Raw genomic sequence first — 23,895 nt, 5'->3', positions numbered from 1 at the left:
ATCAGTGGTGGGAGGATTGGATCAGTAAGAGGCACAGGTGGTGGTGGGAGAGGATGGCACCACCACTGCCACCCCCCCTCAAGTACCACCACAGCCACCCCCCTCAAGTACCACCGCTGCCACCCCCTCAACACCACCACTGCCACCTCCCCCTCAAGTAACACAGCTGCCACCCCCCCTCAACTACCGCCGTTGCCACCCCCTCAAAAAAAACTCAAAATCAAAATCATGCTTTTTCGGGGGGGGGGGGGGGGTCCTTTGTGATTTCTTGCACCCGGGCCCAGAAGTTTCTAGTTACGCCTCTGGGTTCATCCTAAATTTGTGCTTCTGGGGCTGCTGAAAATGATTACATTACATTATTATCGCAGTCTAGGAACGGCCATATGCATGATAGTAGTACGATGATCGATTGTTGGTCTCTGCAAATGTGGAAGTAACACACAGCCTAGAAAATCATTTCTTCTCTCTAAAAACACAAAATGCTGTTTAGCTTTATACTTCACCCCATGTTAATGTATGTGAATATATGTACTGGTCTGTGGAATCGGGCATTAATGACTTGGAATGTATAACTTCCTGTTTATAACAATAAAACATTTCCTGATTATATGTATAAAAAAAAAAAAAAGATTTATACTCCACCACTGTACGATTTTAAGAAGCGAACATTTAAAATCTAGAGGTGAAATAACTGATGCATAAACAATGGTTTTCTTAGAAGTCTAGACATTATATAACCTGACTATACAAATATCTCAAGTGTTTTCACTAAGGCCCCAGGCTTAGTTTTATTACAAGGTCAGTACAGAGAAGCACAGAATGCTGCTGTGATGATAATTCTTGCACGTTGCTAGAAACCCCCGGCAATGTGCAGTCACACCTTATCTCGTATTTATATTTATGGTTATTGCTACTTTAGGTGAATGTACAATGTATATAGTCCTTCCGAATTCCATTTTTTTTTCAGTCTGTTAATAAATGATTGTACTTTCAATGTTACTGTATTAATGCAAAGTTTGACCCTGATGCCTGTTACTGTATTAATGCAAAGCCTGATGCCTGCAAGCCAATCTCTGAAATAGTGTTGTTTACCAGTTATACCTTTTTTTTTAAAGCGGAGTTCCACCCAAAAATGGAACTTTCGTGTATCCGGTCCCCCCCCCCCCCCCCCCCTCCGTTATTGCATTTTGGCACCTTTCAGGGGGGAGCAGATACCTGTCTAATTCAGGTATTTGCTCTCACTTCTGGCGATAGATCGCCGCAGAATCTGCGGCGATCTACACCATGTCCGGCCCCTCTTCTGTCCCCCCTGCTATCTTCTGGGAGACGCACAGGTCCCAGAAGATAGCAGGGACCAGTCAGGATACGTAGCGCGACTCGTGCAGGCACAGTAGGAAACCAGGCTGTGAAGCTGCAAGTTTCACTTCCTGATTCCCTTACTGAAGGCGGCTCCACCCGGGAGCCAAGGGGCATCGAGGGCACCCTGCACAGTTAAAACGGACCCCCCCCCCCTCGCTGTCACATTTGGCACCTTTCAGGGGGGAGGGGGTGCAGATACCTGTATAATACAGGTATTTGCACCCACTTCCATGAATAGGCTTCCGCCTGAGTCGCGCACCTTTTTGTCACCCCCTCGCTGTCTTCTGGGAAACACACTGGTTCCAGGAGACAGCCAGGACCAGTGAGGGTGTCACTCGCGCATGCGCAGTAGGGAACCAGGCAGTGATTCCCTCACGAAGGATGGTGGCTGATTGCTCAGGTTCAGCTGCCAACATCGCGGGCACCCTGGACAGGTAAGTGTCCATTTATTAAAAGTCAACAGCTGCAGTATTTGTAGCTGCTGACTTTTGGAGAAAATTTTTTTTTTAGGCGGAACTCCGCTTTAAAGTGATTGTAACACCTCAGGTAACAATAACAAACATGTTATACTTGCCTGCTCTGTGCAGTGGATTTGCACAGAGCAGCCCAAATCCTTCTTTTCGGGCCCCTCTTTGGTGCTCCTGGCCCCTCGTTCTTGTCAAGTGCCCCCCACAGCAAGCAGCTTGCTATGGGGGCACCCGAGGGAAGTCACAGCTCCCTGTATCCATTCAGACACTGAGCCGTGACCCGCCCCTACCCCCTTTCTCTTTTCTTTGGCTGACTGACTTTGACAGCAGCGGGAGCCAATGATGCCATGCTGCTGTCTCAGACAATGAGAAGGGGAGTCCCCGGCAGCCGAGACATTCCTACAACATCACCCTCCAGTGCTTCTACCGGCTCGCCCGTGCGATCACCAAACCGGAGAAGGAATCAAACAGTGCCGGATGTTGACCATAGAGATTTACAGCAGGCCAGATCGTCCTCAAAGTCTCTATGATCGTTCAGAGGCTGGGCGTGATGTTATGACATCACGCCCAGCCTCTGCATTTGGAAAAATGCAGCCACCTCAGCGGGAAAGTTGAGATCATTTTTGTTTTGTTTGTTTTTTAATTCAGGCTTCTCAGCCTAGAGGCAAGTTCTGGGGACTTATAAACCCCAGATCTCACTGTAAAGAGGACCTGTCATGCCCTATTCCTTTTACAAAGGATGTTTTCATATTCATTGTAATAGGATCAAAAGTGATGTCAGTTTATTATTGTATTCTATCACATTCATTTATATGCAGTAGCTATATCCCAAAACATTTAACACACACACAAAACAGACATCTAAAATTACTTAAAATCTTTCCTATCGAACATGCTTGTGTGGCTCAATGATATGATAAAATTGAATGAATACTGCCCCATGTTGATGGTAGGAAGCAATGTTAGTTACTGGCCATTACTAGTGATGATACTCTGGAGAAATCACCAGCCAGAAATACAAATGTCATATCCTCATCAGCCCTCAAATTTTCCAGTGGAAAATGAGGGCTGGCAAGCATGGGCTGCCTGCGAGGGGGGGAGACGAGCACCACCGGCAGGCGGGGGTTGAATGGGAGCTCTTCTCCCAGCGATTGCCCCAGGGGAAGAGATGGGGAAGAAGAGGAGAGCTGGCCGCATCACAGAGTGGGAGATTACCCGCTGTAATAGCTTAGATTAGAATTGCCCCTGCTCTCCGTCGCACACAGCCCCGCCTCCTGACCCAGCGCCTGTGATAGATAGACCGCTGGTCCAATGCTGGGATGTGTTGTCTCTCTAAAGCGCCGGGTCAGGAGGTGGTGCTGTTTCGTGATGGCAAGCAGAGGCAATTCTAATGTAAGCGGTTACAGGCAGCATGCTATCCCCAGTCTGTGATCCAGCCAGCAATCTTCTTCCTCCCCTCTCTTGCCCTGTCATGATCCGGCTGCCCTCTCTCTTCCTCTGTACAGGTCACGCTGCATTGGTGGGCACAGGTGAGGCTGCAGGTCACGCTGCATTGGTGGGCACTGACGAGGCTGCACTGATGGGCACTGATAAAATTGGTGTTAATATTTTATTTTTGCAACTTAATTCTGCATAAAACATTTAAGTGTCCTTTCATGAGATAATTTATAAATGCCTGATTGGGGGCGGTGCAGGGTAGGTATTGGGTGGGACAACTGATTGCGAGTAACTCTTAAAGGAACACTAAAGGTTCGTTTTTTATTAGATCAATTGATTGCTGTAAGCAAGAGCATTTAAATATCACTTACCTCGTTTTTCCTTTTGACCTCCAAAATACAGTAATCCAGGTTTGAAAATGCCATTTCCTGTCACTCCTCTTCTTGCTTTCCACCAGCATCTGGGCCGTTTTGCATGGTGGGAAGCAGAATGTGCTCACCCCCTCCCTATGACTACAGCCCTGCGTGAAGATGCTTTCTTATCCCTCAAAGGCATGGAGGCTAAGCCTAATGGGAACTGTAGTTCCCATTAGGCCGTGATGTAGCAAGAATGAATGCGCACCGCAAACCAGGAAGTCAGTGAGAATAATGATTCAGGAGTGACAGAGGTGAATAAAGCAGCTCGATTTCAACAGGTATCAAACTAGTTATAATGCAAAACATTACTGTCAGACTTTAATTTAAGAGGAAAATATTTTTGTCTTTACAACCCCTTTAAGGCCTGGCTAGTAGCTCAAAACTTGACATTTTGAGCCCTGTCCTTATAACGCAAAGTCTGGCTCACCAGCAGGTATGTCACCCAAGATATGGGTTTAAAACGCTACTGTGATAATAGTGACTCTGCAGCGAACATGGAGTTCATCAGTTGATACACTAACAAGCCAGGATTTTCATGTTGCATATGATGGTCAGTTGCAGCACATAATCCAAATGCAAAGTTGTATGGAGCGAGCACTCCACACACATAAATTGGTGTTGCATATGTTCTAGCAAACAAATATTTGATTTATTTTTTTATGCACACAGCTGCAACATTGAGTGATGCCTTGGGTGGCTTTACTTTCCAGGATGCCTCCAGTCAGGTTGTCCAGCTGAGACCACAGACTTGGTCTCGTATGACACTGCCCATGACTTGGGATCCGACTTGTGAGACCCCAGGTTGCATGACAATTGAAATCACATGTTGGTCAATGAGACCTATCTTAATTAGCAATACTGAAGTCTCTCTGACTTTAGTAAAGCTTCCTTCTATCCAACATTGTGCCCATAGACTTTAATGAAAGTCGCCTCCAAATAGGATCCTCATCTATATTGATGTGATTATGGATCCAACGTTACCGGAAGATTACCCAGGCATCACCGTAAGCCATTTGACTTTCAGGTCGTAGTAGTGTCAACCGTGCCTAAAAGAGGAACTACACTGTATCTGAGCACTACAAACCAAAAGCGCTATTTAATTTATTTGTAATCTTCAAAGCAAACTCCCCCATGCATCTATGTCTCCATACTTTATTTTGCTGAGAAATGACTAGCATTTCTGGCTATGGCCATCTTGAGTAAGGGCAGATGATTCATGTAGCATTTACTTCCTGAAATCTACAGTATCTTACAAAAGTGAGAACACCCCTCACATTTTTGTAAATATTTTATTATATCTTTTCATGTGACAACACTGAAGAAATTACACTTTGCTACAATGTAAAGTAGTGAGTGTACAGCTTGTATAACGGTGTAAATTTGCTGTTCCCTCAAAATAAATCAACACACAGCCATTAATATCTAAACTGCTGGCAACACAAGTGAGTACACCCCTAAGTAAAAATGTCCAAATTGGGCCCAAAGTGTCTATTTTGTGTGGCTGCCATTAATTTCCAGCACTGCCTTAACCCTCTTGGGCATGGAGTTCACCAGAGCTTCACAGGTTGCCATGGAGTCCTCTGTTACTCCTCCATGATGACATCACAGAGCTGGTGGATGTTGGAGACCTTGCACTCCTCCACCTTCCGTTTGAGGATGTCCCACAGATGCTCAATGGGGTTTAGGTCTGGAGACATGCTTGGTTAGTCCATCACCTTTACCCTCAGCTTCTTTACCCTCAGCTTCTTTACCCTCAGCTTCTTTACCCTCAGCTTCTTTACCCTCAGCTTCTTTACCCTCAGCTTCTTTAGCAAGGTAGTGGTTGTCTTGGAGGTGTGTTTGGGGTTGTTATTTTGGAATACTGCCCTGTGGTCCAGTCTCAAAAGAGAGGGGATCATGCTCTGCTTCAGTGTGTCACAGTGCATGTTTGTTTGTTTGTTATTATTATTATTATTATTCAGGATTTATATAGCGCCAACAGTTTGTGCAGCACTTTACACAACATGTTGACATTCATGGTTCCCTCAATGAACTGTAGCTCCCCAGTGGAGGCAGCGATCATGCAGCCCCAGAACTTGACACTCCCACCAGCATGCTTGACTGTAGGAAAGACGCACTTTTCTTTGTACTCCTCACCTGGTTGCCGCCACACACACTTGACACCAAATAATTTTATCTTGGTCTTGTCAGACCACAGGACCTGGTTCCAGTAATCCATGTCTTAAAGGGGAGTTCCACCCACAATTTCAATTTTTAAATATAAATACCCCTGTAATACACAAGCCTAATGTATTCTAGTAAAGTTAGTCTGTAAACTAAGGTCCGTTCTGTTAGGTTGTTACAGCATTTATATAGTTTATAATCTAGAAATAGACCGTGCCCATCTCAAGTGTGGGCATCATGAAGCCAGACTGTATGACTTCCTGGATTTCAGCTTTGCATATCTCGCACATGCTCAGTGCTGCACAAGCAATGTAATAGGTTTCAGTCAGGTTTCAGTCAGGTTTGCAAGGACTACTGGGAAACATGATGCCTATCCCAGAAACCCTTGCAAATAGCCTTGTGACTTAATAGCCTAGGCTAATAAGGAGGAGGAAGTAATGAAGGATTACAAAATAAAGGTATTTACAAGCAACTAATTAAATAAAAATTGTCCATTCTGAACACTATGAGATTAGGGCATGCAGCACAGACAAACATAAAAAAATGGGTGGAAGTCCACTTTAAGTCTGCTTGTCCTCGGCAAACTGTTTGCAGGCTTTCCTGTGCATCATCTTTAGAAGAGGCTTCCTTCTGGGGCGAACGACAGCCATGCAAGACCAATTTGATGCAGTGTGCGGCGTATGGTCTAAGCACTGACAGGCTGACCCGCCCCACCCCTTCAACTTCTGCAGCAATGCTGGCAGTACTCCTACATCTATTTCTCAAAGACAACCTCTGCATATTACACTGAGCACATGCACTCAACTTCAGAAATTTGAGGGGTGTACTCACTTTTGTGTGATTCTGTATCTGTCGTTGGCTTGGGCATGCAGGCAGGAGGGTGTACTTGGATGAGAAAACCCCTCCCCTACTGGAGACTCTTGGGATGTATGACATCTTTTTCTTATGCCGCGTACACACGACCGTTTTTCATGACGAGAAAAATGCAATTTTTTAAATTGGTCATTAAAAACGATCGTGTGTAGGCTTCAGAGCATTTTTCTGGTACAATTTTTTTTTTTTATTAAAATATATATTTAAAAAAGGAGGAAAAACAAACAACAAATTCCCATGCAGGGGATATGGACATAAAACATAAGTATACATAAAAGCACATAGTAGAAAATATACTATTAAAGGAACTAATTACAAATTACCACCGTCTCCCCAGCCGGGGCCAGGGGGCAGTGCGTTATGCCTGAGCCAGAAGGCCCAGGGGCCAAGGCAGGTAAAAGGGGGAGGGGGCGGAGTTATGCGCAAAACGGGGGAGAAAATAAATACATAAAAATATTTAAAAACAAAAAAAAAACCTGCACAACAAAGGAAGAAAGAAGGGAAGAATTGAGCAGAACAGCGAGCAAAAGCTCAGAAACAAAGAAAGAGAAAGGAAGAACCCCAAGGACAAATTAAATTTAGAGCCCCAGACTAGACGGTGCAAACTAGGGAGTGTATAGGACCACCATGGGGCACATACCTTAAGAAATTTAGCATGAGAGTCATGGAGGACGCTAGACATCTTTTCATGGATCATAAGAGTCGTCAGGGTATTCTTGACCTCTGAGAATTGGAACAGAAGGTTTTTTCCAGGCCCTCGCTATTGTCCGCGATAAATAGGTATGTGGCTAATTTCTGCTGATGAGAGAAGAGGTCCGGGATTGGGCAATGGAGTAATGCATATTTGGCATCCTTACGGAAGGGGACATGAAATCGGGAGGATAATAGGCCAAAGACCCTCGACCAGAATCTAACTAAGCGGGGACAGGACCATCATGTGTGCAGTTCATCTCCTCGTTGACCACAACCTCGAAAGCACCTGTCGGTACACAAAGGGTTCGACTTGGCAATGCGAGCTGGGACCCAGTACCAGCGTAGAAGGACCTTATAAGCTGCCTCCAATGTGGCAGTGTTGAAGGAACATTTTGCTATGCTGGACCAGGCCTTACTCCAGTCTGCAAGATCTATAGGGGATAGATCACGCTCCCATTTAAGCACATAAGTAAGGGTAGTAGAAGAGCTACCGGAAGCAAGTAAAGAATAGATCATATGGGATAAGGGGCAAGGAAGGGGGAAAAGAAAAGGGGGGGCCGGAGGGCCTTTTCTCCGGCCCCCCCTTCTCTTTTCCCCCTTCCTTGCCCCTTATCCATCCCCCTCCCTCCCACTTTCAAATTGTTTCTTCCTTCCCCTCCCTTTCCTTTCAGCCCTCCTCCCCCATTTCCCTCCCTTCCCACCCCATTGCCCCTTCCTTCACTTTGCTACCCCACTCCCCCATCCATTCCCCCCCCCTTTTCTTGCATGTATCCTCTCCTCCCTTTCCTCCCCCTCCCCCTCATTCCCCCCCCTTCTTATCCATCACTCCCACCCCCACCTCTTCCCATCAAGCTCCATCCCCTCACTTGGTGGCCCTTTTTCCTAGTCTAACCAATTACCTAACATTATTACTAAAAGCACTTCTTTACTTCATTAGAGCCCGTTCTAATATCCCCTTGTCCGCCATGGGGGGACTATCAAGCCCATGACCCAGTCATTGGACCAGCTTAGGTGAGCATTTTGACTCCCCTAGACATTGCACTGCTTTTGTTTTTTCCATGCCTTAGATTTTTCTAATATGCTTGTTCTTTATTGTATATTTTGAATGCATCTCATAGACCCTCCTAAAGAAGCGGTATCACCGCGAAACCAGTCGAGGTTGCTGGCTGGCTCCACCTATTAGACCTATATGGTTTTGTTTTTTACAATACTTGAACTGATCTGATTTGGGGGGTCTGTCCCTAATGCTTTTATATGTATATTGTTTTATGTGAATAAATAATTTTTTAATTTTCTGTATGGTTTCCTATCAGTGCCTCGAAAGTCCCAATCAATACCCTTTGACCTGTGAATTTCTATGCCAATAGGCCCCAAGCAGCCTCTTGTCTTTATTCACGTGGCTTCATCCTCTTAATCTAACAGTGGATGTGATTTTTGTTTGTTAAAGTCCATTCATTCCAAAATCAAATGTTAAAAGCAAACGAAATGACAAACAAATGTTCTGAGAAGTTTTTGTATGACTTTTTTTGAAGTTTTTTTTTTTTTTTTTAAATACTATCCATCTATGGCCAGCATTCATCTATGGCCAGCATTCATCTTTTTTCTTTTTCTGGATCTTCATGGAGTTTCTCACAATCATTCTCTGGATGATACTAGTTGCATTGCCACACTGTCTGCATGGCTCACTGTTGAGGCTCAAGGCAATCGTATCATTGAGCTACACGCGCATGTTTGGCAGGAAAGATTTTAAGTGATTTAAAATGTTTGTTTTTTTCTCTTATTGTCCATGGACGGACACAGCCTTCTCAAGTCTTGACAAGTGGGTTATGTTCCTGTTCACAGGAGAGGACTAGGCACAAACATGTTAGATATTTAAATACATGTTACTTTAACATAGTTGAACTGCCCAGCCCAGGGGGCAGTCCCTCCAGAAATAACCCTCCTCCCTGCAGCATGCAGCCTCAGTTTTTTTTTCCTGCCTCGCAAAGGCGAAGGACTTATGGGCTCCCTTTGGGCCCAGCGCCCTGAGAAAATTTTTATTTTATTTTCTTTATTTTAATTCTTTGGGAATCTTCTATCTATTGGCGGCTGAGAGACAGGCTGGATATATTGATCCTTGTAGTCTCCTCAGTCCGGCCGGCAAGCGTGAGCACACCATTGCTAAGGGCTGGGTCTGCCACGACATACCCCATGACTCCTGGGATGGCCGGTGAGCTTTGCTCCAGGGTCCACATATGACTGGGCTGTGGTGTTGTCTCACAGTGGACCGGGCCGACAGCTACTCCAATGCGGTTGTATGCCAGTTAAGGAATGCGTGGGCGAGTCCTCGCATGGACGGGTAAGTGCAGTCCTGCCCGCCTCAATGGGTCAGTATGGCTGGGCATTCCTTGGGTTAGGGGGTCCTCCTATTCTCCCTTCCCTGCTCTCTGTCATGTTTCCCTCTACTGCACTGCTATTACTGCTGCTGGGGGGGGGGGCTCCTTTTTCCACCAGGGGACTGTGGGGTGTCTGGGTCTGCGTTTTTCTTCTGTGGGGGTGTTTTTGCCACAGTAAGGCCCCATTAGGTCTTCTCATCCACGTTGCGGCGTTTCACCGCCCTTTGGCAGCCCTGCTCTCTCTGAGGCATCCGGCAACCATTTTGGATGTGGATTTGGCCTCTAGTGCTGACTTCTACTGCACTCAGCACAGGTCTCCTCACGGTTTATCTCACAGCTTTTTCCTCTCACACACGCTGTGTACTGAGGGCTGGCAGCGGCACTGAACAATCTCCAACTGTGGTTAGTGAGTCCCCTGGGTAACCTCCCGGTCAGCGCAGCAGGAGGGTGGGCTTTTATTCAGGTCTGAATAGGTTTCTGAGAGCTGTCTGGTTATGGAGTCAGCATCTGGTTCTTCTTCCCCAAACATACCAGAGGTGGCAGCTGGTGCTTCTGCACCTGTGGTTCCCATAGACACTTTGTTGGCAGTCCTGGAAACATTTGTTACCAGGGTGGATGCGGCGTGAGGGCGTAAGGGGGGTAAAAAGCACCCCCCCCGCCATCCCCTGGGGAATGCTATGACTCAGACCAGGACCTGGCTGCGGCTCAGGTCCCTGGTTCTGTGTTGTCTGAGGATGTGGACCAGGACCTTCCTTGTGAGGAAGAATTGTCGGCTGGGTCATAACATGACAGGGCACTTGTCGATGCGCTTATCAGTGCTGTGAGGGACTCCCTTAAGCTGCATAGTGCAGCTGAGGCATCCTCTAAGGGCTCGGTCTTTTTTGGGTCCCACAAATCAGACCATTCTGTGAAGGTTTTTCCTTATGTAGCTTTCTTTGATAAGGAATGGGAAAAGCCGCAGAAGTCCTTTGTAGTTCCTCAGCGCCTGGCGGTTCGGTACTCCTTTGAGGAGAGCCTCTTGAAAAAATGGCCTTCTCCTCCGGTAGTGGACCCCCCAGTTGCCAGATTAAATAAGGTGACCACTCTCCCTATAGAAGGGGCCCCTGCCTTCAAGGACCATACTGATAGGAGGTCCGAGGCACTGACCCGCTCCATGTTTACCATATTGGGATCTGCATTGCGGCCTATTTTAGCCGCAACCCTGGTGTCTCAGACATTTACTGAATGGGCAAAGGTTTTGCACCAGACTGTGGAGGAACACCAACTCCCTCCCAAAGTTATTAGACTGGCTAACCAGTTGGTACAGGGCCTTGTACAGTCGTATGCAAAAGTTTAGGAACCCCTGACAATTTCCATGATTATCATCTATAAATATTTGGGTGTTTGGATCAGCAATTTCATTTTGATCTATCAAATAACTGAAGGACAGTAGTGAAATGAGGTTTATTGGATTAACAGAAAATGCGCAATATGCATCAAAACGAGATTAGACAGGTGCATAAATTTGGGCACCCCAACAGAAAAATCACATCAATATTTAGTAGAGCAGAAATAACAGCCTCTAGACGCTTCTATTAGCCTGTAATGAGTGTCTGGATGAATGTATTTTGGACCATTCCTCCTTACAAAATATCTCCCAGTTCAGTTAGGTTTGATGGTTGCCAAGCATGGACAGCCCTCTTAAAATCACCCCACAGATGTTCAATGATATTCAGGTCTGGGGACTGGGATGGCCATTCCAGAACATTGTACTTGTTCCTCTGCATAAATGCCTGAGTATCTTTTAAACAGTGTTTTGGGTCGTTGTCTTGTTGAAATATCCAGCTCCGGCGTAACGTTAACTTTGTGACTTTGTGATTCCTCAACATTATTCTTAAGAATCGGCTGATATTAAGTGGAATCCATGCGACCCTCAACTTTAACCAGATTCCTAGTACCGACACTGGCCACACAGCCCCACCGCATGATGGAACCTCCACCAAATTTTACTGTGGGTAGCAAGTGTTTTTCTTGGAATGTTGTGTTCTTTTGCCGCCATGCACAATGCCCCTTGTTATAACCAAATAACTCAATCTTGGTTTCATCAGTCCACAGCACCTTATTCCAAAATTAAGATGGCTTGTCCAAATGTGCATTTTGCATATCTGCAGCAACTCCGTTTTGTGGCGTGTGTGCAGAAAAGGCTTCTTTCGCATCACTATCCCATACAGCTTCTCCCTGTGCAATGTGCACTGAATTGTTGAAGGATGTACAGTGACACCATCTGCAGCAAGTTGATTTTGGAGGTGGTCCGTCGGCTGTTTTTGACCGTTCTCACCATCATTCGCCTTTGACTCTCCAATATTTTATGTGCCTGCCACTTCTGGCCTTAACAAGAACTGTGCCTGTGGCCTTCCATTTCCTCACTATGTTCCTCACAGTGGACATTGACCCCTTATATCTCTGGGACAACTTTTTTTAGCCTTCCCCTAAACCATAATGTAGAACAATCTTTGATTTCAGGTCATTTGAGAGTTGTTTTGAGGGCCCCATGTTGCCACTCTTCAGAGGAGAGTCAAAGAGAACAACAACTTGCAATTGGCCACCTTAAATACCCTTTCTCATGATTGGATGCAACTTTCTATGAAGTTCAAGGCTTAATGAGATCACCAAACCAAGTGTGTGTTCCAATTAATCAATGCTAAGTAGTTACAGGTATTCAAATCAACAAATTGACAAGGGTGCCCAAATTTATGCACCTGTCTAATCTCGTTTTGATGCATATTGCGCATTTTCTGTTAATCCAATAAACCTCATTTCACTTCTGAAATATTACTGTGTCCTTCAGTTATTTGATAGATCAAAATGAAATTGCTGATCCAAACACCCAAATATTTCTAAATGACAATCATGGAAATTGTCAGGGGTTCCTAAACTTTTGCATACGACTGTATATGTCTGTGATGCTACACTGGATGCAGCACCCTTGATATCCAGAGCTTCTGTTTTGGCTGTGTTTTTTTGCACCGCCTGATTTGGCTGAAATGCTGGTCTGCTGACCAAGCATCCAAAAAAAAGCCCTGACTGATTTACCCTTCAAGGGTGGGAGGCTTTTTGGTACCTCGCTGGATGACATTATCAAGGATGTCACTGGGGGTAAGAGCACTCTCCTCCCTCAGTCCACCAGGGGAAAGGAGCCGCGACATAAGCCGGGTCCTTCGTTCCCCACTCAGAAGCGGTATTTTCATCAGTCGGGCCCCCGGGTAAACCCTCCCAGGCCGATAAGGGCTCAACTGGGGGACAGAAACGTCCCTGGGTGCGTAAGCCGAACAGGCCGGCACCCAAACCCGCCAATGCATGAAGCCTTGCCCCCGCCCAACTCATGGGTCGGGGTGCGGCTTTGCAGGTTCACAGCTCGTGGACCTCCCTGCTCTCCGACCAGTGGGTCTGCAAGGTGGTCTCTTCGGGGTACAAGATACAGTTTCTTTCCTATCCACCGAACAGGTTCTTTCCCTCGAGTCTCCCTTTCCCTCCGGCTTGTCGGTCTGCCCTGTTAGGGGCAGTGCAGGACTTGCTAAGTTGTGGGGTAATTTTTCCTTTTCCGCAGGACAAGAGGTTTCAGGGATTTTATTTGAATTTGTTTGTTGTCCCGAAGAAGGACGGGGTCTGTCCTATCTTGAACCTCGAAGCCCTAAATGCCTTTGTGAGAGTAAGGAATTCCCACATGGAATTCATTCGCTCGGTGGTGCCTGTGCTCCATCCGGGGGACTTTCTGGCGTCCTTGGACATCAAGGATGCTTACTTGCATGTCCCAATTTGCGCAAGTCACCAGAGGTTTCTGCGTTTTGCGATAGGGGAGGACCACTATCAGTTTGTGGCCCTTTCGTTTGGACTAGCATCAGCACCAAGAGTTTTCACCAAGGTACTCGCACCGATCCTAGCTTTGCTGAGACAGCGAGGCATTGCCATCGTGGGCTACTTAGACGATCTTCTTCTGAGAGCAGCTTCTTGAGGAAAAAAACTGGAGACTTGCACGGCTGAAGACTCCGGAACGTCTCTGTGACATCACATATACCATGCCTGTTACTTCCATACAAATGTGAGTTGATTACCTTTATGCTGATTAAAGCCTACTTTTTACAAATGACTACACCCAGAGGCGCCTCTTTCCTTGTGTTTGCTAAAGATTTGATCCTACATTCATCCATTTCTCCCCCTTTGTCCTACCTTCCCATGTGTAAATCTCAGGACAATGTCATTATGGTGATCCATATGAATCTGTATTTCTACAGAAGACTTGTTGCATTCTTTCCCTCTTCCAGCAGGTGGCGCTGTAACCATATTATATCCGTTCTGCAAACTTGTGCCAAGTTTTCTGTATAAATATAATATTACCAAGCCCTTTTTTTCTTTTTATTATTCATTTTTTTTTTTTGTTTGTTGCTTCAGGAGTATACAGTTTGTTCAGTTTTCTTAATTTTTAATTTCTTCATTAGGGGAAAATATTTATATTTGTAAGGTGATGCAAGTGTTGCAAGAATTTTTTTTTTCATTGATTTAAGAAGTGCCAAAAGTGTTTATGTGCCATCAGATCCTTCAGTAGTTTGTTTTGTTACATACAGTTGTGCTTATAAGTTTATATACCTGGCAGAATTTATGATTTCTTGGCCATTTTTCAGAGAATATAAATAACACAAAAACTTTTCTTTCCCTCATGGTAAGTGTTTGGCTGAAGCCATTTATTATCAATCAACTGTGTTTTACTCTTTTTAAATCATAATGACAACAAACTACCCAAATGACCCTGATCGAAAGTTTACATACCCCAGCTCTTAATACCGTGTTGCCCCCTTTAACATCAATGACAGCTTGAAGTCTTTTGTGGCATTTGTGGAGGAGGCTCTTTATCTTCTCAGATGGTAAAGCTGCCCATCCCTCTTGGCAAAAAGCCTCCAATTCCTGTAAACTCTTGGGCTGTCTTGCATGAACTACACATTTGAGATCTCCTCAGAGTGGCTCAATGATATTGAGGTCAGGAGACTGAGATGGCCACTCCAGAACCTTCACTTTATTCTGCTGTAGCCAATGACAGGTCGACTTAGCCTTGTGTTTTGGATCATTGTCATGTTGGAATGTACAAGTATGTCCCATATGCAGCTTCCTGGCTGATGAATGCAAATGTTCCTTTAGTATTTTGTGATGACATACTGCGCTCGTCTTGCCATCAATTCTGACCAAATTTCCTGTGCCTTTTGTAGCTCACACATCCCCAAAATATCAGCGATTCACCTCTGTGTTTCACAGTAGGAATAGTGTACCTTTCATCATAGGCCTTGTTGACTCCTCTCCAAATGTAGCGCGTTTGGTTGTGTCCAAAAAGCTCAATTTTCGTCTCCTCACTCCAAATGACTTTGTGCCAGAAGGTTTGAGGCTTGTCTCTGTGCTGTTTGGCGTATTGTAAGCAGGATACTTTGTGGCATTTGCATAGTAAATATCCCCCCCCCCCCCCCCCCCCCAAAAAAAAAATAATATAAACTTTTTTCAGTTTAGGCCGATATGTATTCTTCTACATATTTTTGGTTAAAAAAAAAAAACACAATAAGCGTTCATTGATTGGTTTGCGCAAAAGTTATAGTGTCTACAAAATAGGGGATAGTTTTATGGCATTTTTATAAAAAAATGTATTTAGTAATGGCAGCGATCTGCGATTTGTATCGTGACTGCGACATTATGGCGGACATATCGGACACTTTTGACGCTATTTTGGGACTATTCACATTTGTACAACGATTAGTGCTATAAAAATGCATTGATTACTGTATGAATGTGACTGGCAGTAAAGGGGTTAACCACTAGGGGGCAATGTTAGGGAACGTGGCTACGAGTGACACGTCACTGATCGCTGATCCCGATGAGAGGGAGCCCAGATAAGTGTAAGTGTCACTAGGCAGAACAGGGCGATGCCTTGTTTTACACTGGCCTCTCCCCGTTCTGCAGCTCCGTGACCCAATCGAGGGACACTGGCAGACAAAGAGTCTGAGGGTCCTGCGGGCACGGAGCTGGCGGCAGGGGTGCGCTCACGCCCGCACAGCGGGAATTTCAAAGTGATGTAAATATATGTCCCTTTGCCCAGCCGTGCCATTCTGCCGACGTATATGTGCGTGAGCCGGTCTTTAACAGGTTCTGAACACCCAAGGAGCTGAGAGGATCAACGATCATCATCTCACCACTGTGATTGGAACCTGATCTTAAGTGGGGACTGAGAGCCCCCCAGTCATGTAATATGTGTGATGTGCGGGTGTTAACGCTCACCCTTTTAGTGCCACACATATGAGTTAGGCATGCAGCAATGGGTCACTGAAGATTTACTTACCAGATCTTCCACTACTCTATGCTGCTAGACTCCAGCAGAATCTTCTCCCCTATGCTCCAGTGGTCTAGCGTTCGAACAAAAGTTCTGGAAGTGACGTCTCGTGGAAAACGCCCTGTGGGAGGGCGAAATACATTGACGTAATTTCCGGTTCTGAATCGAGACGTCACTTCCGGTCTTTCGTTCGAACGCTTGTTGACGGCGTTTGCCCGCTGTTAATTTTCACTGGATTCATACTTATTTTTTTACCCTTCAGTTTGTAAGTACTTGTCCACTTGCACAATAAATTTCTTGGTCAACAGTACTTCACTACGGCACTTTTTATTTTTATTTCTGGTATGATGGTCCACATTTGATGTTTACAAATTTCGGAGATCTTCTTGATACACTGATGTGAGCTAGCCATCCCTGGTTAACTTTTCTGAATTTCAGGGTCATTTGTGTAGTTTCCGTTGTCATTTTGATTTAAAACGAGTAAACACAGTTGATGTTGATTGATAATAAATGGCTTCAGCCAAACACTAACCATGCGTGAAAAATGTTTTTGTGTCATCATTCATATTCTCTGAAAAATGGCCAAGAAATCATAAATTCTGCCAGGGTATGTAAACTTATGAGCACAATTGTATAACTGAACATCGAGGGGGCTACATCTGTCATAATATAGACAAAACCTAACACCAGGACGCTTTCTAAATTGATATATTATGAGCTGCTTGAGGATTATTATATGTGATTCCATTTTTTTTTTTTTTTTTTTTAAATGGGGGAAGGTTTAATGTTTTAAAATTTTGTATGACATTTAATTATATATATATATATATATATATATATATATATATATATATATATATATATATATATATATATATATATATATAAATATAAATATATATTATTGTTTTATTCTTACAGAAACCATAGTTTTTGTGTCGGTGATTAACAGAGAAATGACTGTGGTATTTTAAATTATGGCATTTGTAAATCTTAAATGGAAACTACTATATTTTAGCATATAAGTTGTTATGCCTTGTACACACGATAGGAATTTCTGATGAAAACAGTCTGATGGAATTTTTTTCATCAGAAATTCCTATCATGTGTGGGCTTTTTTTCCATCAGACTTAAAAAAATAGAACATGTTTTAAATTTTTCTGAGGGAGTAAAATCCTATGGGAAATTCCGATCGTCTGTGTGTAACTCCGTCGGGGGAGATTCCTACTCATGCTCAGAATCAAGTCGACGCATGCTCGGAAGCATTGAACTTAATTTTTCTCGGCTCGTCGTAGTGTTTTACGTCACCACGTTTTGTACAGTCGGAATTTTGTCTGACAGTGTGTATGCAAGGGACTGATGAAAGACAGCTTGATCGGAATTCTGACGAAAAATTTCATCAGATTTTAGTCCATCAGAAATTTCTATTGTGTGTACAAGGCATGCGTGTAACAGTTCCCTGAAATATTGTGTTTTATGTTACTTTCACATATATGCTTGCTATTTCATATTTGAACGATTGAATTTAATTAATGGCTGGCTAGTTTCTCCCAGTAGTGACCAATCCATAGGCCAGCAGTTGCTGATTTTACAAGATAAACCCCCCAATATGCTTATGTATAAAAAAAAATTATGAGGAAATTTTTTTTTTGTCTAGAACAACCTATTACAATTCTTATCTTGGTAGTACAGGACATGGGCAACATATTCATACGCCACAGGCTATAGGCACATACATTCAGGTGTTTGGACACTAGCAAGCTTTTGGGGAGATTCCCCATTCCCCTAATAACCTAATCTCTCTCTGACTCTTCAGTTTTGTGCTAGTGTCTCAAAGTGCTGGACCTTTTTTTTCCTTTGCAGAGAAATCGGCTTTACTAATTTTATTATTTTCTTTTAATTCTTAAATCGACACATTACAGGCTGTCTAGGGACATACTGTATGATCCGATTACCTGCTTTCTGGGTACAATTCAGTGGAAGTGCAATACGGCTTAATAGATTTTAGAGGACCTCACTAGAATAGTTGTGCAGAACGTTACGCAAAAGGGGAAGTTCCGCTTATTTTCATGCCCGCCACATTTGGCACCCGCTCCTACTCCTGGTCAGATTACCGCAGTGATCCAAGCAGAAGTTTGGCCCCCTTTTTCTTCCCCTGCTGCCTTGTGAGACTCATCACAAGGCTGTGGAACCATTCACAAAGCATAGCGGGAAAGTGGCTGTGAAGCCACAAGATTTCACTGCCGGTTTCCCTTCCTCAAGATGCCGGCGTTGGTACCCAAAGCCGTTTGAAGAATCAGCTTGGGTGAGGACAATGCCAGATCCTTGGACCGGTAAGTGTCCTTGTATTAAAAGTCAGCAGCTGCAGTATTTATAGTTTCTTACATTTTTTTTTTTTTTTTTTTTTTTTTTTTTGGGGGGGAGCCTGGAGCTACTCTTTAATGTGCATGTGATGGATTACACAGGGTTTTGTAAAGCTATGAAGTTTGTCCCTACAAATATGGATACAAGAGTATGCCTACATCTCTAATAAAGACCCACACTGTGATCGCCAAGAATTTGCAGGTGTCTTTTGCACATGATAACATAAGTGAAACCTCGAAGAGTGATGTTCATTGGAGTCTGTAATTGTACTTACATTTATTTAACGATCATATGTTGTTTTTGCAGGTGTTCTACAGATGATGCACGCTAGAATTGGTGCTTTGCAAAGTGCAATTGACAGGTATGTATGAAATGTTTGTGTTAAATGTATTGATAATTGATATTTTGGTTATTAAGGTAAAAAATTCTCTGTTTCCATTGTAGAATAAGAGCAAAGATTGTAGATCCGTATAACAAAATTGTGTCCCGTACTGCACAGCTGGCACGTCTGCAGGTAGGTTTATATTTATTTGAAACTAAAATATGTGTCTTCCATAATGATAAAGCTTATTGGTTTAGTTTGACTCTATCAAACATCCTTTTAGAAGACATTAAAGTAATCTATTATGATCAGATCTAGTGGTAAACTGATATAATAAACTACGAGGTACCTTAAACATTACTGCACACAAGGATCCATTCAAAGAGTATTTTTTATGCATCTTGGAAATCCATTCCATGGAACTTATCAATGGTCCGTTAAACTCTTTAGGGAATGTACCTACAAGTTTTTGGGTGTTTAAGCTGGAATCCTAAAGCAAACCTGACTTGGCCTTTAAACATATCTATACTGGCAATCTTTCATTTGACGGGACAGTTACGCTTTCTAGTAAGCGATATCACAATATTCTTGTCCCGGGCTGCGTCTTGGAAATCCTGCAGGTATACCTTACTGCCGTTTGTGTCATTGTTGCCTATATGTCTGCACATCGGGACTCTATCTCCTGCTCTTATCTTGCTTTTCCCAGCAGTTATAGGAGCTTTTGTGCAGGACTGCAGGAACATCCCTGAGGCGGAGCCTTCTCCTTGCTGGCTACTGCTGTTTGAGTGGGTGGGATGGGGATGCCTTCCTGCCTCGGAGATTATGCCCGCCTGGAAGAGGTTAATGTAGATGCCCCTTATTTCCACATTCGTGTTCAGGTCTGTATTCTTGGTAATCAGTAGGTCTAGTAACACTTTGTTTCTAGTTGGTGCATCTACCATCTGACCCATGAAATTGTCCTGCAAGACATTTAGAATCTGGCAAGCCTGAGACGAATGCGCGGTTCCTTCCGCCCAGTTTGTCTGGATAATTAAAATCCCCCATTATGATGACACTTTCCATCTTTGCTGCTAATCCAAATTGTAATAGGAGATCTGTCTCCCCCTCCTCCCTCAGGTTAGGGGGCCTATAGCATACTCCAGGTATTTTCCCCTTGGTTTCATCCCTTTGGAGCTCTATCCAGAAGGATTCCACCTCCTCCCTAGCTCCCTTAGTGATATCCTCTGTCACATTATTCTTGATATACAGGCAAGATGTGGCTCAAGTTATCGGTAGTATTTCTGCGAATACTACCTTGGAGGTCCTTTTCCTCAATTTAGCTCCTAAGTCCCTAAAATCGTTCTTTAGGACATTCCATCTGCCTCTGACTTTGTCATGGTTCCAATGTGCACCGTGACAGCCAGGTTTTCTCCAGCCCACCCAGTAATCTGTCCACCAGGTTTGTCATGTGACGAACCCGAGTGCTCGGTAGACAGCATACAGTTCGACACTTCAGGTTTTTGTCACAGATTGCCCTCTCTGTCCTTCTAAGAATTGAGTCCCCTACCACTAGAATCTGTTTTTCCTTTCCCTTCGCTTCCCCCCCACTCTCACTGGAGGAGTTCTTCCCCTGGCAGCTAGGGACGTCCCTCAGCTCCAACGGTGTTGGTCCCTGACTGGTTTCACCAATGTCGCTCAATGGAGCGTACCTATTGGAATGTTCCAGCCCAGGATCGGCCTCCCTGGCACTTTCCCCTCTAACCTTCCTAACGGTCACCCATCTACCCTCTTCCAATGCCTGCACCTTTTTGTATCCTCACTCCTCTGTGCTGGCCCCTGCCGGGTATGTTCCTGAAGCCCTCTACACATGATCGGATATCTGATGGAATCTAATCCGATGGATTTTTTCCTCGGATATCCGATGAAGCTGACTTTCATCAGTCTTGCCTACACACCATCAGTCTAAAATCCAACCGTGCCAAAAAGCAGTGACATAAAACACTACGACATGCTGAGAAAAATGAAGTTCAATGCTTCCGAGCATGCGTCGACTTGAGTCTGAGCATGCGTTGATTTTTGAACGATGGACTTCCACACAGACTATTGTTTTTTTTTCGATCGTTTTTTTTTATCCATAGGAAAATTTTAAAACATGTTCTATTTTTTTTTCACCGATGGAAAACAAACCGATGGGGCCCACACACGATTGGTTTGTCCGATGAAAACGGTCCATCGGTCTGTTTTCATCAGACAAACCGATCGTGTGTACAGGGCTTTACTCTCCTTTAGTATGGAGTGTCTTTTCAGTGCTGACAGTTGCTTCACTAGATTCAGAACCTGGGCTTCCAGGGAAAAAATGTGCTTACATTTTGCACAGCAGTATTCGCCGTCGATCAGATGATCAAGGAACACATCGTGCATTGTACCTACTAATTTAATGAGGATTGGGGATTATACCCTGTCCAAATTAACTAACAACAAGCTTCCTGACATTAATACTCAACAATACACAGGTACTCAATAATACAATACACGTGCACTCGCAGCCCACGTGTACTCCCAATACTCGGGTACTGTGATGTCCAAAACTGGAAACGACAAGGATTTAGTCACTTCCGGTTTTGGTTTGTTTGTTGAAAAGCAAACTGGCTTGATTGGCTGTTTTGGAGGACACAGGAGAGAGGATCTCTCTGTTTAAATAAAATAAATTATAAAATTAAAAAATAAATAAAACTCCCCTTGTGCTCACATGCAAATGCAAACACACATATGCAAAATGGCGATCGCACCTCACATGTGAGGTATTGCCATGAACGTCAGAAATGGAGCAATATTTCTAGCACCAGACCTCCTGTGTAACTAAACTGTTAACCTGTAAAGGCGTCACCTATGAATAATTAAATTTACAGTAGTTTGTCACCATTCCATGGGTGTCTGCAATATTAAAGTTTAACATGTTGGATATCTACATTTACTCGGCGTAACATCATCTTTCATATTTTATGAGTGTTCACTAACATTAATTAAAGTATATTTTTTCTCGAAAATTTGCGTTTGAAAAACCACTGCGCAAATATCTTGTGACATAAAAGATTGCAACGTACACCAAAATATTTCCAAGAGTCTTTGCTTAAAACGGAGTTCCACCCAAAAGAGGACCGAGGTTTAGGGCGGCCGCATCGCTGGGAACAGGTGAGTGTGTTTATTAAAAGTCAGCAGCTACACTTTTTGTAGCTGCTGACTTTTATTAAACACAGAAACGTCTGGAACTCAGCTTTAAGAATATATATAATGCTTGGGTGTTCTCATTTTCTAGTAAAAACAATGCAGATTTTTACATGTACAGTAGGTGATCGCGATATTGTGTTTCCAGCACAACGGCATCGCGCTGATTCTCGGCGACAGAGTGCCGACATCTCGCACTCGCTGATATAGGAAAAGCACATTCCAGCGATGACATAGGAGCAACGGGGATCTGACTTGGATTCCTGCCAATTCTAGCCGCGGCGTTTGGTATGAATCATGAGGGGGAACTCCACGCCAAGTTTTAAATACAAAAGCTGGCATGGGTTCCCCCCTTTAAGGGCATACATACCAGGCCCTTAGGTCTGGTATGGATTGTAAGGAGAACCCCTACGCCGAAAAAACGGCAGGAAAAGTGTCAATAAAATAAACACGCAACACAGGTTTTTAAAATGTATTAGTCAGCTCCGGGGGTCTTCTCCGCTCTCCGGGGGGGGTCTTCTTCCGTCTTCTCCAGTGTCGTCTCGCCGTTCCCCGGTTCTTCTCCTGCTCGCTCTCCGGTGCCTTCTTTGGGGGTGGCCGCCGCTCTCTTCTTTGATGCTCTTCTACTAGCAACGGCCAGCCCGGTCTTCTTTGCCGCCTTCTGCCTTCTTCTTTTCTTCCGATGTTGACTCGACGCTCCCTCCCGCTGTAATGCCGGGTGTGCAGTGCACAACGATTTATATAGGCCTCTTATGACGTCGCAGTCCCAATTTGCGCCGGGACCCACGAAGCATGCTGGGACTGTGACGTCATAAGAGGCCTATATAAATCGCCGCACACCGAACACCCGGCATTAAAGCGGGAGGGAGCGTCAAGTCAATATCGAGAGAAAAGAAGAAGAAGGCGGCAAAGAAGACCGGGCTGGCCGCCGCTAGTAAGAGAGCTTCAAAGAAGATGGCGGCGGCCGGCACCGGAGAGCGAGTGGGAGATCAACCGGGGAGCGTCGAGACACCGGAGAGCGGAGAAGACCCCCGGAGCTGACTAATAAATTATTTTAAAAACCTGTGTTGTGTTTATTTTATTGACACTTTTCCTCAGGTGAATGGGTAGGGGTACGATGTACCCCATACTCATTCACCTAGGGTGGGGGGGCCGGTATCTGGGGTCCCCCTTATTAAAGGGGGCTCCCAGATTCCGATAAGCCCCCCACCCGCAGACACTGACAACCAACAGCCAGGGTTGTCGGGAAGAGGCCCTGTCCTTATCAACATGGGGACAGGGTGCTTTGGGGTGGGGGGGCTCGCTCGCTCGGCATGCGGCCTGGTATGGCTCAGGAGGGGGGGTGCCCACTCGTCCCCACTCCTTTCCTGACCGGCCGGGCGGCGTGCTCAGATACGGGTCTGGTATGGATTGTGGGGGAACCCCCACGCCGTTTTTCAGAGTAGGGGTTCTCCTTACAATCCATACCAGACCTAAGGGCCTGGTATGCCCCTGAGGGGGGAACCCATGTCGTTTTTTTTTTATTTAAAACTTGGCGTGGAGTTCCCCCTCATGATTCATACCAAACGCCACGGCTTGAATTGGCGGGAATCCAAGTCGGACCTCCGTCGCTTCTATGTCGGCCTTTTCTCCTTGTGGCGAGCCGACTCGGCGCTGGCTCCCGCGACGGGACTCGTAGGTGGTTAATCTCGCCGAGAAAGGGAGCGAGATTGACACAATGTCGCGGTCACCTACTGTATGAGAGAAATGTCAGAATTGGCATGGTTGGAAAGTGGTTAAGCAATGTAGAAGATCTGCGTCACTTTAGGCTTGTTCACCTGTGCATCAAACACCACAGCATTTATTCAGCATTTTTAAAGCCTCATAGCTGCCCTTCAAC

General features: G+C 44.7%; 1 protein-coding gene across 1 annotated transcript in view; it reads left to right on the top strand.

Moving 5' to 3' along the window:
* Positions 1-23,895, top strand: part of COG5 (component of oligomeric golgi complex 5) — a 480,035-nt gene that overhangs the window by 26,039 nt on the left and 430,101 nt on the right. Inside the window, exons 4-5 of the mRNA XM_040343536.1 lie at positions 18,797-18,851; positions 18,935-19,004. Coding sequence (XP_040199470.1) covers positions 18,797-18,851; positions 18,935-19,004 — 125 coding nt within the window. The remainder of the gene's footprint in view (positions 1-18,796; positions 18,852-18,934; positions 19,005-23,895) is intronic.

Source organism: Rana temporaria, chromosome 3, assembly GCF_905171775.1.
Source record: "Rana temporaria chromosome 3, aRanTem1.1, whole genome shotgun sequence".
NCBI classification, from domain to species: domain Eukaryota; kingdom Metazoa; phylum Chordata; class Amphibia; order Anura; family Ranidae; genus Rana; species Rana temporaria.
This window is presented reverse-complemented; position numbering and strand designations above follow the sequence as displayed.